Consider the following 14,740-nt stretch of genomic DNA (forward strand, 5'->3'; position numbering starts at 1 on the left):
CCCTGGAAATCAATTTTGAGCCGTTTATTTATAAAAAGGCGTATGCCAAATATAGGCCTGATTTTACCTAATGTGGTTATTTATGTTACCTTTTAATATTCACAGACCTGAAAAAAGAGCAGATACGTAGGTTGGCTGGTTAACTAATAGCTAATTTAAATTAAAATTTAATTGACTCTCTCATTTGAGGAACAGATTTTTGAAACGCACATAAAAAGTACAAGTACTACAGAAAGGCAATGGGAGGAGCAGTGCTACAAAAACCATTTATACTTGTTTAAACCTCCATCTGACTTGTTACAAATGATAAATAGAAGTGTTGACAGGACAAGTTACTTTTTATATCAAAAGAAGAGGCAGAGGCATTGCTATAAATCACAACCGAAGACAACAGAGTTGAGTTATAAATTATGACTTACAGTATTTACATATATTCTTTTAACAGCCTTTTTCCTCCTCCCTTCCAGGAGGCATATCAAACATAGGTTCAGACAGACAAGGAAAAATATCAGAACATGTCATAATTTATTATTATCAGCAGACTTTATTTACAGACTCCTTAAAGACTTCATAAAATGTCCTAAACCTCCAGGGTCCTGAGGAGAATGTCCTCAGAGTATAACACTGGCTTTTATATTCAGGCATATAACTTTCTGTTGGTCTTAGCACATAGAGAGATAGGAGTAGCATCAAGTAGCAAAAATCCTGCACGTCACTGGCTTTACAAGATGGCATTCAATGAAAGTATTTGCACGACCTAATGCTAAATGCATTAATTGGACCCCTCATTGCTTTGATTAAATCCCCTCATTGCATTTGATTGTCTATCAAATATGTTAATGTGCACCTTTTCAATGTTCATTAACACATTCTGCTGAAAAAAGCTAAACATTCAAGGATGTGAAAACAAAGATGTTGGCTTCCTTGTTTTGCTTTCTTCATATTATCTGCAGAAAGTGTTGAAAGAGGTTTGTTAAATTAGATGCTATTCAGTAGTTCAATATTGATTTTTCTTAAAGTTGTCACCTCTTTAATGTCTACTTTAGAATATTTTTTTTAAATGTTCCTAGAGGCAGACCTCAATTACTGCTCATCTGCTTTGCTTTCTAAAGGGAAATTTAATTATGTGGTGAAAAGTTTTGCATCTCTTGTGATAAATAATGAGTTTGGTTTAGCTTCTTGAATTAATTTTGTCCCCATGAAAGGCTTGTGATGGTTTTTACATAAAAGTTTAAAGATTTACTTAAAAAATAAGAAAGTAAGCTGTACATTGGATTAAAAGCCACAAGTAGATCATGTCTCCAAGGAAAGTAATACTCAGTTTAAAGTGCATTCATAATAAAGGGTGTACTTCCACAACATAGGAAAACCACCGAGGACCAATTCTGCTCTCAAATGAGTTTAATGGAAGCTTACAGCATAGCACATCCAAAACCAGAATTTCTGCCCCAATCCTGCAGTTAAATTCTTATAACATTAATAGGAGTCTTTTCTCATTCCTGTGTTGGGTAAAATCCAGCCTGTACAAAGAGCAAGCACAAATTCTGCAGCGAAATATAGTTGTCTGTCTAGTTGATAAGTACTATTTGAGCTCTACTTTGATGGGTTAAGTGGGACTTAAGTGTTAGGTAGACACTGGGCAGATCCTCTGCACATGGTTGTATTTTACAACATGTGGACACATTCCACGGAAGTAAATCAAACCTTGAAAGCATGAGAAAAACATAGCCCCTAAGGAGAACTGATGGTTTGTGCCACTGGTGCTAAAATAATAACAGACTGAGTATTTACATATGCAGTGGTTTTCAAAATGACCATGTCATTTAGAACCCTGTACAGATGATGAAAAATTGTGTTAATCCTATTTTTGGTAGACTTCTAAAAAAGATTAACATTATCCCAACACCACTCCCATTGAGAAGTTTATGATTGTTTTCAATGAGAGAAGATTTAGACTACTGCTAACCAGTTTTTAGATTTCCATCCTGCATAATTTCACCTGGTATTTACTGAAATTATTTGGCCTTTGAAGAAATGTGTTTGTTTGTTTTAATGGAACAAATATATCTAAAAGCTTATCTTTATTAAAAAATATATTTTTTACAAAATTCAGCTCATAAAACAAACTTCAGGTTTGCTGTCAGTTTTCACTCCAAGTTGTATAAAATGCTCCATGGAAACATCCCTGCTAATGCTTTTGAATTATAATGAATGCATGAGACAGTATCATCTTTTAAATGATGTTTTCTTCCACATAAGGAAACCAAACAAGATGCCAAAACAATAATAGACTATAAGAGGCCCAATCCAGAGCCAATTACAGTCTCTGAGTATCTTTCCCCTCCCCTTTTAGCTGTTTTTTATATTATATCATATATTTATTTGTGAAGAAAAGGTCACACTAATTTCTGAGATAACTAACTTCATTGAAGAAAGCAGAGTTACACCAGGGTTGAATTTGGTCAGATTACTTCATGTTTATTTTTAGATTTTTTTTTTTTTTTTTACAGGTACAGCATTCAGCAGCAAGTCCTTAGTGCACATGCATACACATATTCATGCACGTGCAGAAAGCTTCGGCACAAAACAACTGTAGTTAAATATCAAAGATGAGTAATCTACATCAAGTTGGGCAACAGTCCCAAAGAATTCAGTTGTTCATTACTACTAATGACCAGGTTATTTATCTGTCAGCTCTGAGAAACTAAGAGTAGTTGTATATTGGCAATGTAATTGTTAATTATAGAAATGGCTAATTGTGAGGGTACTATATTGCTTGTATGCATTATAATCAACAGCTGACACTGTGGGCTAACTACTCTGCTGGTGTAAATGGATGGGCAGGCTGAGCAGATGGTTCAGAGCAACCTGTAAGAGCATACCCCTGGGCCAGCTTCATTTTCAGCTCTTTGTTTCAGGAAAGCCTGAGTGCTGATGGGGTGTTGCTCAGGTCTGCTCCAACCTATTCAGGGCCATTCCTACACCATCTACTTTGTCTTATTGTCAGTCTCTAGTGTACCCTAACATGAGTAAGAGAGTGGTGCTTATCTGGTCAGCTGGGGATGCAGAGTTGGGAGGACAGCTATACAGACATGTCTTTAGACCCCAGTTCAGCAACATACACAAGCAGAGTATGGTTTATGCACACAGATATCAGTGGGACTACTTAGATACCTAAGTACACATCCACTTGCATATTCTGCTCTTCAGAGCTCTACAACAAACTATGGAACAACTGCTTGCCAGGAGATATTAATATTTAGAGCTCACTGGATGTGTCTACATACACTATTAACATGAAGCAATAAACTCTGGTGCATGTTGCACTGGAGTTTATTGCTCCCAGGTGCCACTTTTACACATGCGCTTGGCATGCTGAGCTGGGTCGGAGTATCCCTAGTTGGCAGGGGATCAGCTTGTCAACCTAGGGCTGCTTTGACCTGGCTCGGTGTGCTGTGGAGGGGGTGGCTGGGGCATAAGTGTGCTCCGGTGTGGAGCTAACTGGTAGGTGCCCCAGCCTGCCCCATAAGCATCTACATCTGTGTTTCTGCACGGTAAATAACACTGCCACAGGATAGTGCTTGTATTTACAAGTACTAACTTACAGCAGCATTTATTAGTTTACTGAAGCCTAATAGGGCCATATGTGTAGATGCAGAGACTTTATTGTGGAGCCAATTAGGCACTAAACATCTCATGTAGGTGCACTCACATAGTGAAATTTTAAGAACCTTTTCCATATGTTTTGCACAGTTTTCCATATGTTGTGTGCAGCTGAGGCTGGGTGGGGCAACTGCATACCTCAGATATCTTGAAGGAAAAGCCAGTATATAGGCAGGGGGCAGATAAGGGAGTGAGGAAGGCGGTGCTGTAAACAGGGCTTTCTCTGTCAGTTTTGCAGCTGGTGGAGCAGCTGCCTGCACCTCTTATAAGTGTGACTGTTGCCACGTTGATCTCTGCTTGACCCAGGAGTAGAGAAATCAAAAGGCAAATTAGAGCCATCTTCTGTCACCATATCTTCTCAACCATTTGGTCTAAACTTGGTGTATCTGTGGACTGAACCCTTAATCTTCAAATAAGAAATTCCCCCAACATGCCTTTACGTATACTAAATTGTGTTATTACTCCTTTATATAGTGGGAAACTGAGGAAAGCAGTTTCCATGAATTGCCTAGGGCTACAGATGGCATCAGTGTCAGCGCTGGGATTAGAATGCTGAAGTTTTGTTTCCCGACCTTGTTTCCAGACCACATTTCTCATAAGAATAATGAATGCAGTTGGAGAAAGTTCCTGAACCAGATCGTCAGTTGGCATAAAACAGCCCTGTATATTTCAGAATCTTTCACCCCTGCATACTTTCAGATACATACAAAATCTGCTGTCTGATTTTCTGCATTATGATGTTCTTCTTGGAAGAAACTCCTTCCTGGAAAGATATTCAAAGTTTCAAGACAAAGGCATAATTTCAGAAAAAAACAGAATTTTATACCAAGTACCGTTGCAGGTACTAGGGACAAAACAACCTACTTTGTCCCTAGCACCCCACGACTTTCTACTCCCAATGCTGCCTAAGTACTGCAGAGAAAGTCATGACTGTATTATAAAGTTTGTAATATACAACTTTCCCCCTTTTATTTTTACATCAAAGCCAGAAGCCAAATTATTAGGGATAAGCAGATTATAATAATGTTTCTAACAAAACTTAGATGCTCAGAGACAGCATTTCCAAATATACTAAAATGATGAGTTTGAATATTATTTTTATAGATTTGTGTCCAAAAAAAGTTCCTTGTAGTGTAAATTAGTGCCTACTAAAGCCTGCTGAATACATCTTTTTTTTTTTTATAGATATTTCCAGGAAATCGAAAGAATTAAGTGATTTGACTGACGCATTACAGTGCTCTGACAAAATACATTTCTTTGCGTGCATGAAACTTCAGTGTGTCCTATTTTAGATATGAAAAGCCCTTTGCAAACTGAATATTTTTTTCTAAGCAGTCTCTGATGCCACTACCAGTCTTCTTTCCTGGGCCAGTTATGAAAAAAGAGTCGTTGCTGTCTGGCTGATACTGTCTCATACACATACATATATATTTCTAAAACATAATCTTGTAAGAAAAAAATAATGTTTTAAGATAAAAAAGTGAGAAACGGATGCACCCTGTATCTGTGTCCTCATGGGATGCAAAGGAGCTATGGCAACATTGAACTCAGAATATTTGCTTAGACTTCAATGGCATGGAATTCCAGGCCACTGCAAAAATGCAGTTGGCTATACAAATGTCTATGCATACTCATTTCAGAATTGCTAACAAATGCACTGTTTGAGCTCAGTTCTCCACTACTTGTCCTTTATTACTGTTTGTCCCTCTGATTCTCATGCTTTGGCTGACACCCACACATAGGCAAAAATTAAATTATAAATCATGCTCCCAAAGAGGTCATGAAAAACAGTCTTATATTTTAGGAGTCTTGTCAGTCCTTATGCTTGAAGCTGTTTAAAATTTTCTGTCAGATAAATAGCATATTTTTCATCACAAGCCTAGTGAATGAACGGTGGGAAACTCTTAAGCTTGGAGGGGTTTATTCATCACAGTTTATATATTTGGCAAGTAGCTCACTGCATTTCTAATCACCCTGAGAATATTAGCTTACATTTCACGGATGGTAAATTCTCTAGAATAGGTGGTTCAATGGCTTAACTAAACAAATGTCAACTCATACATTTTCCAAGTCAAGAGCATATTGGTGCCATTTTCACATACTGCAGGACAAACCCTAAATACAAGATTTTAATACAGCAGATGGAATTATTTTGATTACTTTTCACTAGTATATTTCTGTCTTCAAATAACATTATCAATTTAAATATCCTTAAGTATTCTGATAACTAAATTATTTAGTATGAATAGCATATGGGTTTTTATTAGTCTAAGTATCCTCAGGCCAATGAAATGTACTGATTTCACAGTCAGCTCAATATTACAACAGCAAACAAAACATAACATATGAGACCCTGATTGCCCAAGCACAGAAACGGTGTAGGAATGATGCATTAAGAACATGGAGGACACTGTATATGTCTTTCCATTGACTTCAGTGGATCTTGGACCAAGACCTAAATTCTCCTTTAATACTTTCTTAATGACCATTTGTCAAAGGGGGGGGGACCTGTGCAGATCACTTTTCCCCGTGCCGAAGCCTCTGCCCCTCTTGGTAGGGGACCGTCCCCAGGGTACTCCTCTTCACAACGCTCGTCTGTGGGCTGGTTACCTCCGGACTGCCTGCCACAACTTTGATGACCTCTTGGTTCAGTGATACTAAATCTGGAGTGTGTCAGTCCACAAATGAGATTTCTATATCCCCAGGGGTCTCACGCTGTTGAGGGCTCCGCCACCCCTACACCCTCGCCTGTACCTCCAAGCGGTCTCTCAGCCGCCTGCTTTGCCCCCTCTTCGCGAGGGTACGTCCGAGGTCCAAAAATCAAAGAAAAAAAAACAACTGAACGCTACCAGCCAGGGATTCCCCGGAGCCTGAAGGTTGCCCGTACCTTTTATGGGCTTCCCTGGTCCTTCCCTGTCCGCCGTGGGGATACCACCCCTCCTCAGGCTTCACCTGCAAAACAGGATTTGTTCCCAGGCTTGCAAAGTCCCCGGGTCCCTCTCTGTCGCAGCGGCAGCGCTTTCCTAGCTGCGAGTGCCTCTCTATTCAAGGAAATACTGCTCGCCGGCTCTTGCCGAGCCGAGCTGTTCTCACCAGCTTAGAGCAGTCAGTGTCTGCATTGGGGCAGTTGCTCCTCAGCTCCCAGGTCCCGTTGGGGTTTGCCCTTGCCCCAGAAGGTCCTCCCGTGCCTGCCGGCTGCCTTTCTCCATGCCCGGGTGCTCCCGACGACCTCCTCCCCGCCGCCGCTGCCTTCCGGTTCCTCCGGTCCAGCTGCCTTAGGCGTCCCCTTTGTAGTGGCCGGAACTGCCTCAGGGCCTCTTCTCTGGACGCACCTGTGTAGGGTGAGTGTTCCCGCCCCGGCAATTTGTGCCATGGGGCGTAACCTGGGTTGGTTAGCTCCGGGGAGTGGGGTTTCGGGGGCCTCCTGCTCCCTTCCTCCCCCACACCATTGCTTAGCAAAGTATTGATGTTAGTTCTAAATGAACCATCTAATAATTGCTGTCTTCTCAGCTGTAGCTAACAGGCTACTAGAAAGAAGAATGCAATTATCATTACATTAATAAGGCAGGTTACAGGGAAGGAACAGAGAACACACAGAAAAAAACAAACAGTAGATGCAAAAAGGCCACAAAAATGCAAGCAAGAGGTACAAATATATCTATCACATACATAGCTCCACTTGAATAAACAACTATCTATTGGAGCTTCAGAATCTGTGTATTTACATATTGCAAATAATTAGTTTAAATAATTACTTGGGCTATTTTCCTACCTTTTTATTTTACTTTATAATTATTTATTGAAATAGGCAGCAGTAATACGTCAATGTTTCTGAGATCCTGAATATCAACACATGTTTTCTCCACAGAGGGTTGTAGTTAATATTAAGGTTGTAGTTGGTATTTTCTCCATCAGGAGAATCATTTTTTCAACTGGAAAATGTATCTGTTGCATTAGTTTGGTTGCACTGCCCTATTTTAAAATGATAGCTCCCTCATTATTATATCATTGATGCTGTACTAAGCCAATGAGCACTGTTAGTACCAAAACACTTAAAATGAGCCTTATCTTGACAGGAGATTTAGTGACTTTTTTACATGGCATTTCTGTAGGACTACAGAGTGAACATTTTTTTGAGACAGCAATGGAATGACTCACGTCTGGCTTACAGCGAATACCCTGATGATTCCTTGGATTTGGATCCATCCATGTTGGACTCTATTTGGAAGCCAGATTTGTTCTTTGCCAATGAGAAAGGTGCAAACTTCCATGACGTTACAACAGACAACAAGCTGCTGAGGATTTCTAAAACGGGGAAAGTTCTCTACAGTATCAGGTAAGTCAGACAACTTTGCTTTTACCCACCTCGCTTTGATGTCATTCTTGATGTGGCTACATTTTTAGAGTAGAATTTACTCTTGGTTACAGGTACTTAATTGTTCCTCATGTACACGTGAATAAGACTTGAACTCATAAGGGTGGAAGAAAAGTTTGCCTGCTTCTCCTTGCTAACCTTTTACTTTTCACAAGGTAGAATATAAGTAGTACAGCAAGTACCTCCTAGGCTTGTTGCAAACATAAGGATGTCTAGTATTTTACTGATATGCATCAGTAATTCCCATTTGCGTCACATGGAATCACTCTTCTCAAAGAAGGAGAAAATTGACCTTTCCATCTTTTGTGGGCTGAATTTAAAAAAATAAAGGGAAAGTGTTACTTCAGACAGCTGAAGAACATCTTAGGTCAAGAAATTCTTGACATGCAATTACTTGACATATAATAAATGTGAAAGTCACCCAAATATCTGCTGCATGCAGGAGAGCATTTGCATGCATTTTGAAAATCAGAAGAATAGTGGTTTATTTTTTATACAAAGTGCAATGAAGGGTATGTCATACGATTAGGCTTAGGCAGAGTTAATAAATGCTGTTTGACACAATGTAACTTGATGTGACCTGATGAAATGGTACATATGCAGAAAATCAGAAATAGATGTAAAAATCATTGCAAAGGAATAATCTGCAACTAATCTACATCATCTGTTTGAGATTCAGGTTTGTGTGCGCTAATTGATTAATTGCTTAGTACTGGTAATGGAAACACACTATATACATTCTATTACTTTTATTAAATAAATTAATCATAGTAAATTCCTGCAGATCCTTCTTTTCTTGCAATGCTTGGTTTATATAAGGTTTAGATTATATCTGATAGTTGACTAATTTGCATGGAGATCTGTTCTGAATGATACTGTTAGCCTGTATAAAGTTGTTATTAGCTGCAATCAAAGATACTCATGTGTAAGAGCTGTACAGAGTTGGCAATGTTAGAGAGTGATTATTTCTGATTGGGCATTCTTGAGCTTGTTTGAAACACAAATTTTTAACAACAAATTGTTATTCTTTTCTGTAAGGAGAAACTAGTGATGCAGTAGAAAAAAATACCTTCCTAGTTTATTTAATTTATGTGGCAATTTTGTAATAAGAACACCACAATATCTGGATGGATTAAATAGCAGGGAATGCAAATGTTTACCAAGTCAGATTTTCAACTGGCATACCTTAATATTTTGAACAAAATAAGAATATAAACAGTGAAAATGGAATTAAGAAGTGATACAGCAGACAATAAACAGAGGCTGTCATTTACAAATACCTCTTTAATCCCAAGAAAGAAACAAATGTTTCCTTTTCTTTGAGTGACACCAGAGGCCATCACACTGGAGGCAACAGTGCAGTTGGGTGCCATTCTTTACACAGATGGATAATTTTTCTGACATTTGTCCATGCTGGAAAAGTAATATTTCAGGCTGTCATATCATATTTGTAAAATTCACAAACCTAAATGAAAGCTAATCTGAAAGAAAGTAAACACTATTCATATTTTGTGCTAAGAGTATGGTTTCCTATTTGCATTGCATAATATTATCAGACAGTTTGCATAGTAATTATAAAGCACAATGCACAACATGAATTATGATTATTAGTTATATTTACAGTGAACATAAATTGTAAGAATATTGAGAATCACACACTAAAAAAATTTAAAAACTGTTTATTTCATCCACATATGCTTTCAGTCCATCATGCTATTACTTTAGTTGCATTATGCGGAACGACATCGGCGGGCACAAACCATGACGCAACAGCTACATCACTGTAGCGATGCGCTCCCTTGCTATAGTGTGGCACTCTGGTGACGTAGCAGCTAAAAATAACCATGTGCTGCTGGCACAGCAAAGTAACAACAGCACTGGAGGGGCATGTGTACACACACCCTATGCTTTAAATATTCATACTCCTTTGCAAATATAAAAGGCGACATCTTAATATGCTTTATCTTACTGGAAAATTCAGTAAAATCAAGGTAAAGGAAATTCAAAATAAAATATATAAAATATTGTTTATAAAAGTGCAGTGAATCTTCTATCCAGGAAGACCACAGACCAACTGCTGAAACTTCCTTAGCCTGACAAAGGTTTTTTGAACCCAAAAGCTTGCTTATAATTGTTTTCCAACTATTTAAGTTGGTCTAATAAAAGGTATCAGATTCACCCAAAGAACTTTGTCTGCCTATGTCCTTAGACCAACATGGCTACAACCTGCACCTCTGTGAATCTCAGTAGGCACTGAATTAAAAATAAGACATTTCTGATGCATTACTGTAATAACAGGGATGCATTATACACTGCACTGGTAACATTTAAAAAGCATATGGGGTGAAGTGTAATGCTCCCCAGTAGCCCCACACCTATTTTATTATTTGTTCTATTCTCTCTCCTCCAAAGGAATGAGGAGACTTCTAATTGTTGAGCTCAAGGCCAAGGGTCTAGAAAATGGGCATCTAGGCTTAGATTCCTAAGCTAATACTTCAACCCAATGGAAGAAGTTTTTGAAAAATCTAGCTAGTTATTTCTAGGCTCAAATATGAATTCAGAAGCCTAATACAAGGCAATATGTATATGTTTTTAAAGAACTTGGCTGGTGTTTGTGTGCTGCTCAAGGCATGTGGCAAGATGCTGTATTCAGCAAGGATTGTAACCCTGTAGGTTACAGAAATCTTTAGGGGAGGGGCATAATTTATTCATGAAGCTAGGTGGATCTCTTGTGATATATATGAACAATTTTCTCATCCCAGTGAATGGAAAAGGTCACTCAAGCTTTGCTGATTGAAAGCAAATAGGGACCAGTTGTCTTTCTGCTGCATGGGGGAAGGAACTCTTCTCTAACTCCAGAGCCTAATTAATGCACAATATTTTAGACTCTCTAACACTGTGCACTCTGAAGGCTCTGGGGTTTGAGAAGTGCTTTCCAAACTGTGTCCTGCTGAAGTCTGGGGTTCCATGATAGGTCATCAGGGGTTCTGCAGAAAGACTGGGGCTAACAGGGAAACGGGCCAAGAGGCACAGGCCGGTTCGCCCTGGTTCTGCATTGGTCTTTAGGACAGGAGTAGGCATTCCATGACAGAAGAAGTGATATAAAAGGGTTCTGTGACTTTAGGAAATTTTAAAACCATGTATAGAGAGTGTCTTAGAGAGACATGGAAGAGCTGAGAGAGACCCTACTTAGGCCAATGCTGTTAAATACATATTAATATTATTAATACTACAATAGCTCCTAGGGCACATACATTTATTCAGGTCTCACAGAAATTAGTGGTTACAATACCATTATATTCAAAGAATGCCTTCACTTTAAGAGATGTTCTTTATAAGTGCAACTGTATTTTTTTCTTTTTATCTCAGGTAGTGGTAAGGATGTTCTATTGTCTTCAAGTATTCTATTGTCCTTCCAATGGACTTTCATTATTGGAAAATCCATTATAATTGACTTCCATTTTATATATTTTTTATAGTGGGAAGCAAACAAACGAATGATACAAACCAAGAAAATGTAGTCATATAAAGATCTGTGATCATACCCTTTTCTGGCCCTGACACTGTAGTCTGTGTAGTTGGATCCCTATATATATATGTGTCCACCCACTGGAGGTCATTGCAGCCTCTGGACATAAGTAATCCCAGTAATGTTGCTGTAAAACCTGACTTCTTTTCTCCTGTTTCCCAGTGTGCTCATTGTGCCATGCCTCAGTAGATTTATATCCCACCATATCCAATAACTTCAGAGTAAGTGGCTTACAATAAAAAGACAACCCACAGAGAGAAAAAAAAATGTCTATTCCCCAAGTAACAGCCCCAAACCTGAGAACTCCAACCTTCTCACACTTGCACCCTCAACTATGGCTTCCCTGTCTACACCCCCACCCAAGCAAACCCTACAGTCAATCCCAGCTGTGCTTCCCAACCACCATTTACATCCAGATATAAGAAAGCTCTTCCTACTTCTTTTTCCCACTCACTTGCTTCACCTCCTGGGGAGTTCCCTCCACCCTCCTCCAATGCCCCTTCCAAGCCTGCAACCCTTTCTCCTTCGAGGTCTCTTTGAGGTAGAAAACATATTTCCTTTAAGACACTGTAGGCGCCACCAACAATAAATAATTAAATAACAATAATTACATATGGTGAAGGTTTTCAAGAGTCACTTGAAATCTCTGAATGCTTGGAAGACTGACTTAAGATAGGTGTTTGTGCTACTTGATCCCCAGCAGCTCACTTCTGACTGACTGCACTGTTGGTCAGAACCAGATAGATGGCTTATTTTACTTGAGTGAGGGGACATTTTGCTTAACTAAGTGACTTTCTTTGCTGCCATAGGTGCTTATTTGATTATGCTAATATGTTCAAAGCATCTTAACTATATCAGCTAGAGGCAGAACTGTTGCAACTCCCAGGGAAACATATTCCAGTCTGATTGCTGCAGGTTTGACAGTAACCTTTATGCACTGTCATTTGACTGGTCAGTCCAACTGACATAGGGAAAATGCTATGGTACATGGATCCAAAGTTCTCTTGAAAACATACATCTTTACACCTGCATTAGCCTTTGAATCATCCAGTCACAAGCTAACACATGCACATGGCTAAGTTACAGAAGTACTATTTATTTCTCTTGCATTACCATGCTGATCTACTTTCTTCTGGTCAATTTCCAAGTCAAAGAAGATACACCCTGATTGACAAGATACTAAATAAAAAGTGCATACATTAATAAGTTCTTAACTGCTTAAACCTTATGCAAGCCTTATCTTTGGGGACCTTATAGAGTTAATCTTTTCCTACTACCGTTGGAAGGCCTAGCCCTGGCACAGCCAACAAGAATTTAATATGGCACTTGGTGTCTTAGAATGTGATGCAGTTAAGTCCCTGACATTTAGTGTCCTCCTTCTCTCATCTAGAGGAATTTATGAACATGCAAATATTTCAGTTTGTTACACTGTCTTGTAAAGTCCAATTCAGAAGCTTTTGTTTGAAATATTTAGTTTTCATTTTCTTCTTTCTTTATGGTTGCAGTTACGTTACAGTACCTATAAAAAAACTTTGGAGGAGCCACCTAGGAAATTACTCAAAACATTTCAGAATGTCTGTTTTCTTTTTTGTAATAGCTGTCTTTATATTGGATTTTCTTGTCTTCACAAACCTGGATGTTATGCAGCTGTTCTGACTATTTCCATTCTACGATGTCAACTCCTGGTCCTGATCCAGTTATAAAATGCTATTAATGAACATGGGCAGAAAATATAATAGGGTTAGCTGTGGACATGTAAAAAAAGAATTTCACTGCTAAAAAACAGGGTGTATAAAAGATTCAGCCTAGTACCATGGGAATATTATGCATACTGCCTCTGGACCTATGTATTGCTGATAGTAGTTGGCATGTTCAAAAGTCAAAGAGGAATTGTAACCATGCTAAGATGCCTAAGTTTGCTCAGAATTCTATTTCCCCAGCCACATAAGGGGGAATGTATACCTTGTATACCTTAGTCAGACTTCTGATCTAAGAAGATAGATGTGTACATGGTTAATAACACAAACAGTTTATAGGGGGTTGGAATATTTTTCTATGTCCCAGAAGAGTACCTTTTCCCCTGTGAGGAAAACATGTCTGTGAGCAAACTGAATCAAGGGCTCATTACCCCACCTGCTGCCTTCCTCTCCCTTCTCCAGTATCCACATCCCTGATTCCAAGGCTTACATTCCCTCTTGTTAATGCTTCTTCTTTTTCCATAATCCTTTCCCTCTTGGCTACCCAATGACCTAAGTCAGCAGGAAGCACTCTCAATTCTCCCTGGTCTGTGGCTTGGGAATTAGAATGCTGTCTTCTAATATAGGAACCTGGGGTTTTCATGTTTCTTCTGTCCTGAGCAGGTGTGTAGCCCCTAGGCTACAGTACCATCGCTATCATGCCGGTCCTAATTCAGAGTCAGTCAGTAATTGTGGTTTTTTGCTGCTTACAATTTTGGGGGTTTATGCAACATTTCTGTATTTCTATGGTAAGGTTGAATTGCAGTGGGAAATAAGTGGGTTTAGATGCCCCATAGACATTGAATTGCATCTCAAAATATGTAGTATGGCAAATAAGTGGCAATGTAAACTTTTGAGGCATGTAGGTATGATTCAGGCTGTTATGTGAGGCAAAGTAGAATATTATTGGGTAACTTGGACATCTAAAAGGTGTAAGTGATGCTCATCTTAATGGCAAAGTAGAATTCTACTCTTAGCCCATAACTGTGCTAGTTTTCTTGACAGTGAAGATGATGTAGTTCTAAGACTGTCTTTGTCCCAGACTTATACCTGATATCAATCAGGGCTGTGCGAAGCTTTGGGTGGTGATTCAATTTGGAGGAGATTTGGTCAGATTCAGTGGCCGAATTTCTGAATCTGAATCGAATCGGGGGACCAATTAAAAGGTCCAAATCGATTCAAAAGATTCAGAGAGCTTTGAGGATTTGGACAGTCCCCAGTGGCTGCAGCAGGGAGCTGTAGCTGACTCTTGAGCTAGTAAGTACTAGGAAGGAGGCAGCCATGGGGGGACCGCTGCCAGCCCCCATCCTCTGCCTGCTCTGCCAGCCTCCCTGACCCCTGCTTGCTCTCCCAGCCCCCCCATGGCTGCCCCAATCACCCCAGCTCTTGGCCCTTTAAAGAAAAGCCCTGGTGCTCACCAGGTGCAGTTGGGCTGGG

At 39.3% G+C, this 14,740-nt stretch overlaps 1 protein-coding gene across 1 annotated transcript in view; it reads left to right on the forward strand.

Annotated features, from left to right (window-relative positions):
• LOC109302296 (glycine receptor subunit alpha-2-like) overlaps positions 1-14,740 on the forward strand; it is a 90,740-nt gene that overhangs the window by 51,081 nt on the left and 24,919 nt on the right. The window contains exon 4 of the mRNA XM_019523857.1: positions 7,776-7,999. Coding sequence (XP_019379402.1) covers positions 7,776-7,999 — 224 coding nt within the window. The remainder of the gene's footprint in view (positions 1-7,775; positions 8,000-14,740) is intronic.

The sequence above is a fragment of the Gavialis gangeticus genome, unplaced genomic scaffold (assembly GCF_001723915.1).
Source record: "Gavialis gangeticus isolate Ggan-Ray unplaced genomic scaffold, GavGan_comp1, whole genome shotgun sequence".
Lineage (NCBI taxonomy): Eukaryota > Metazoa > Chordata > Crocodylia > Gavialidae > Gavialis > Gavialis gangeticus.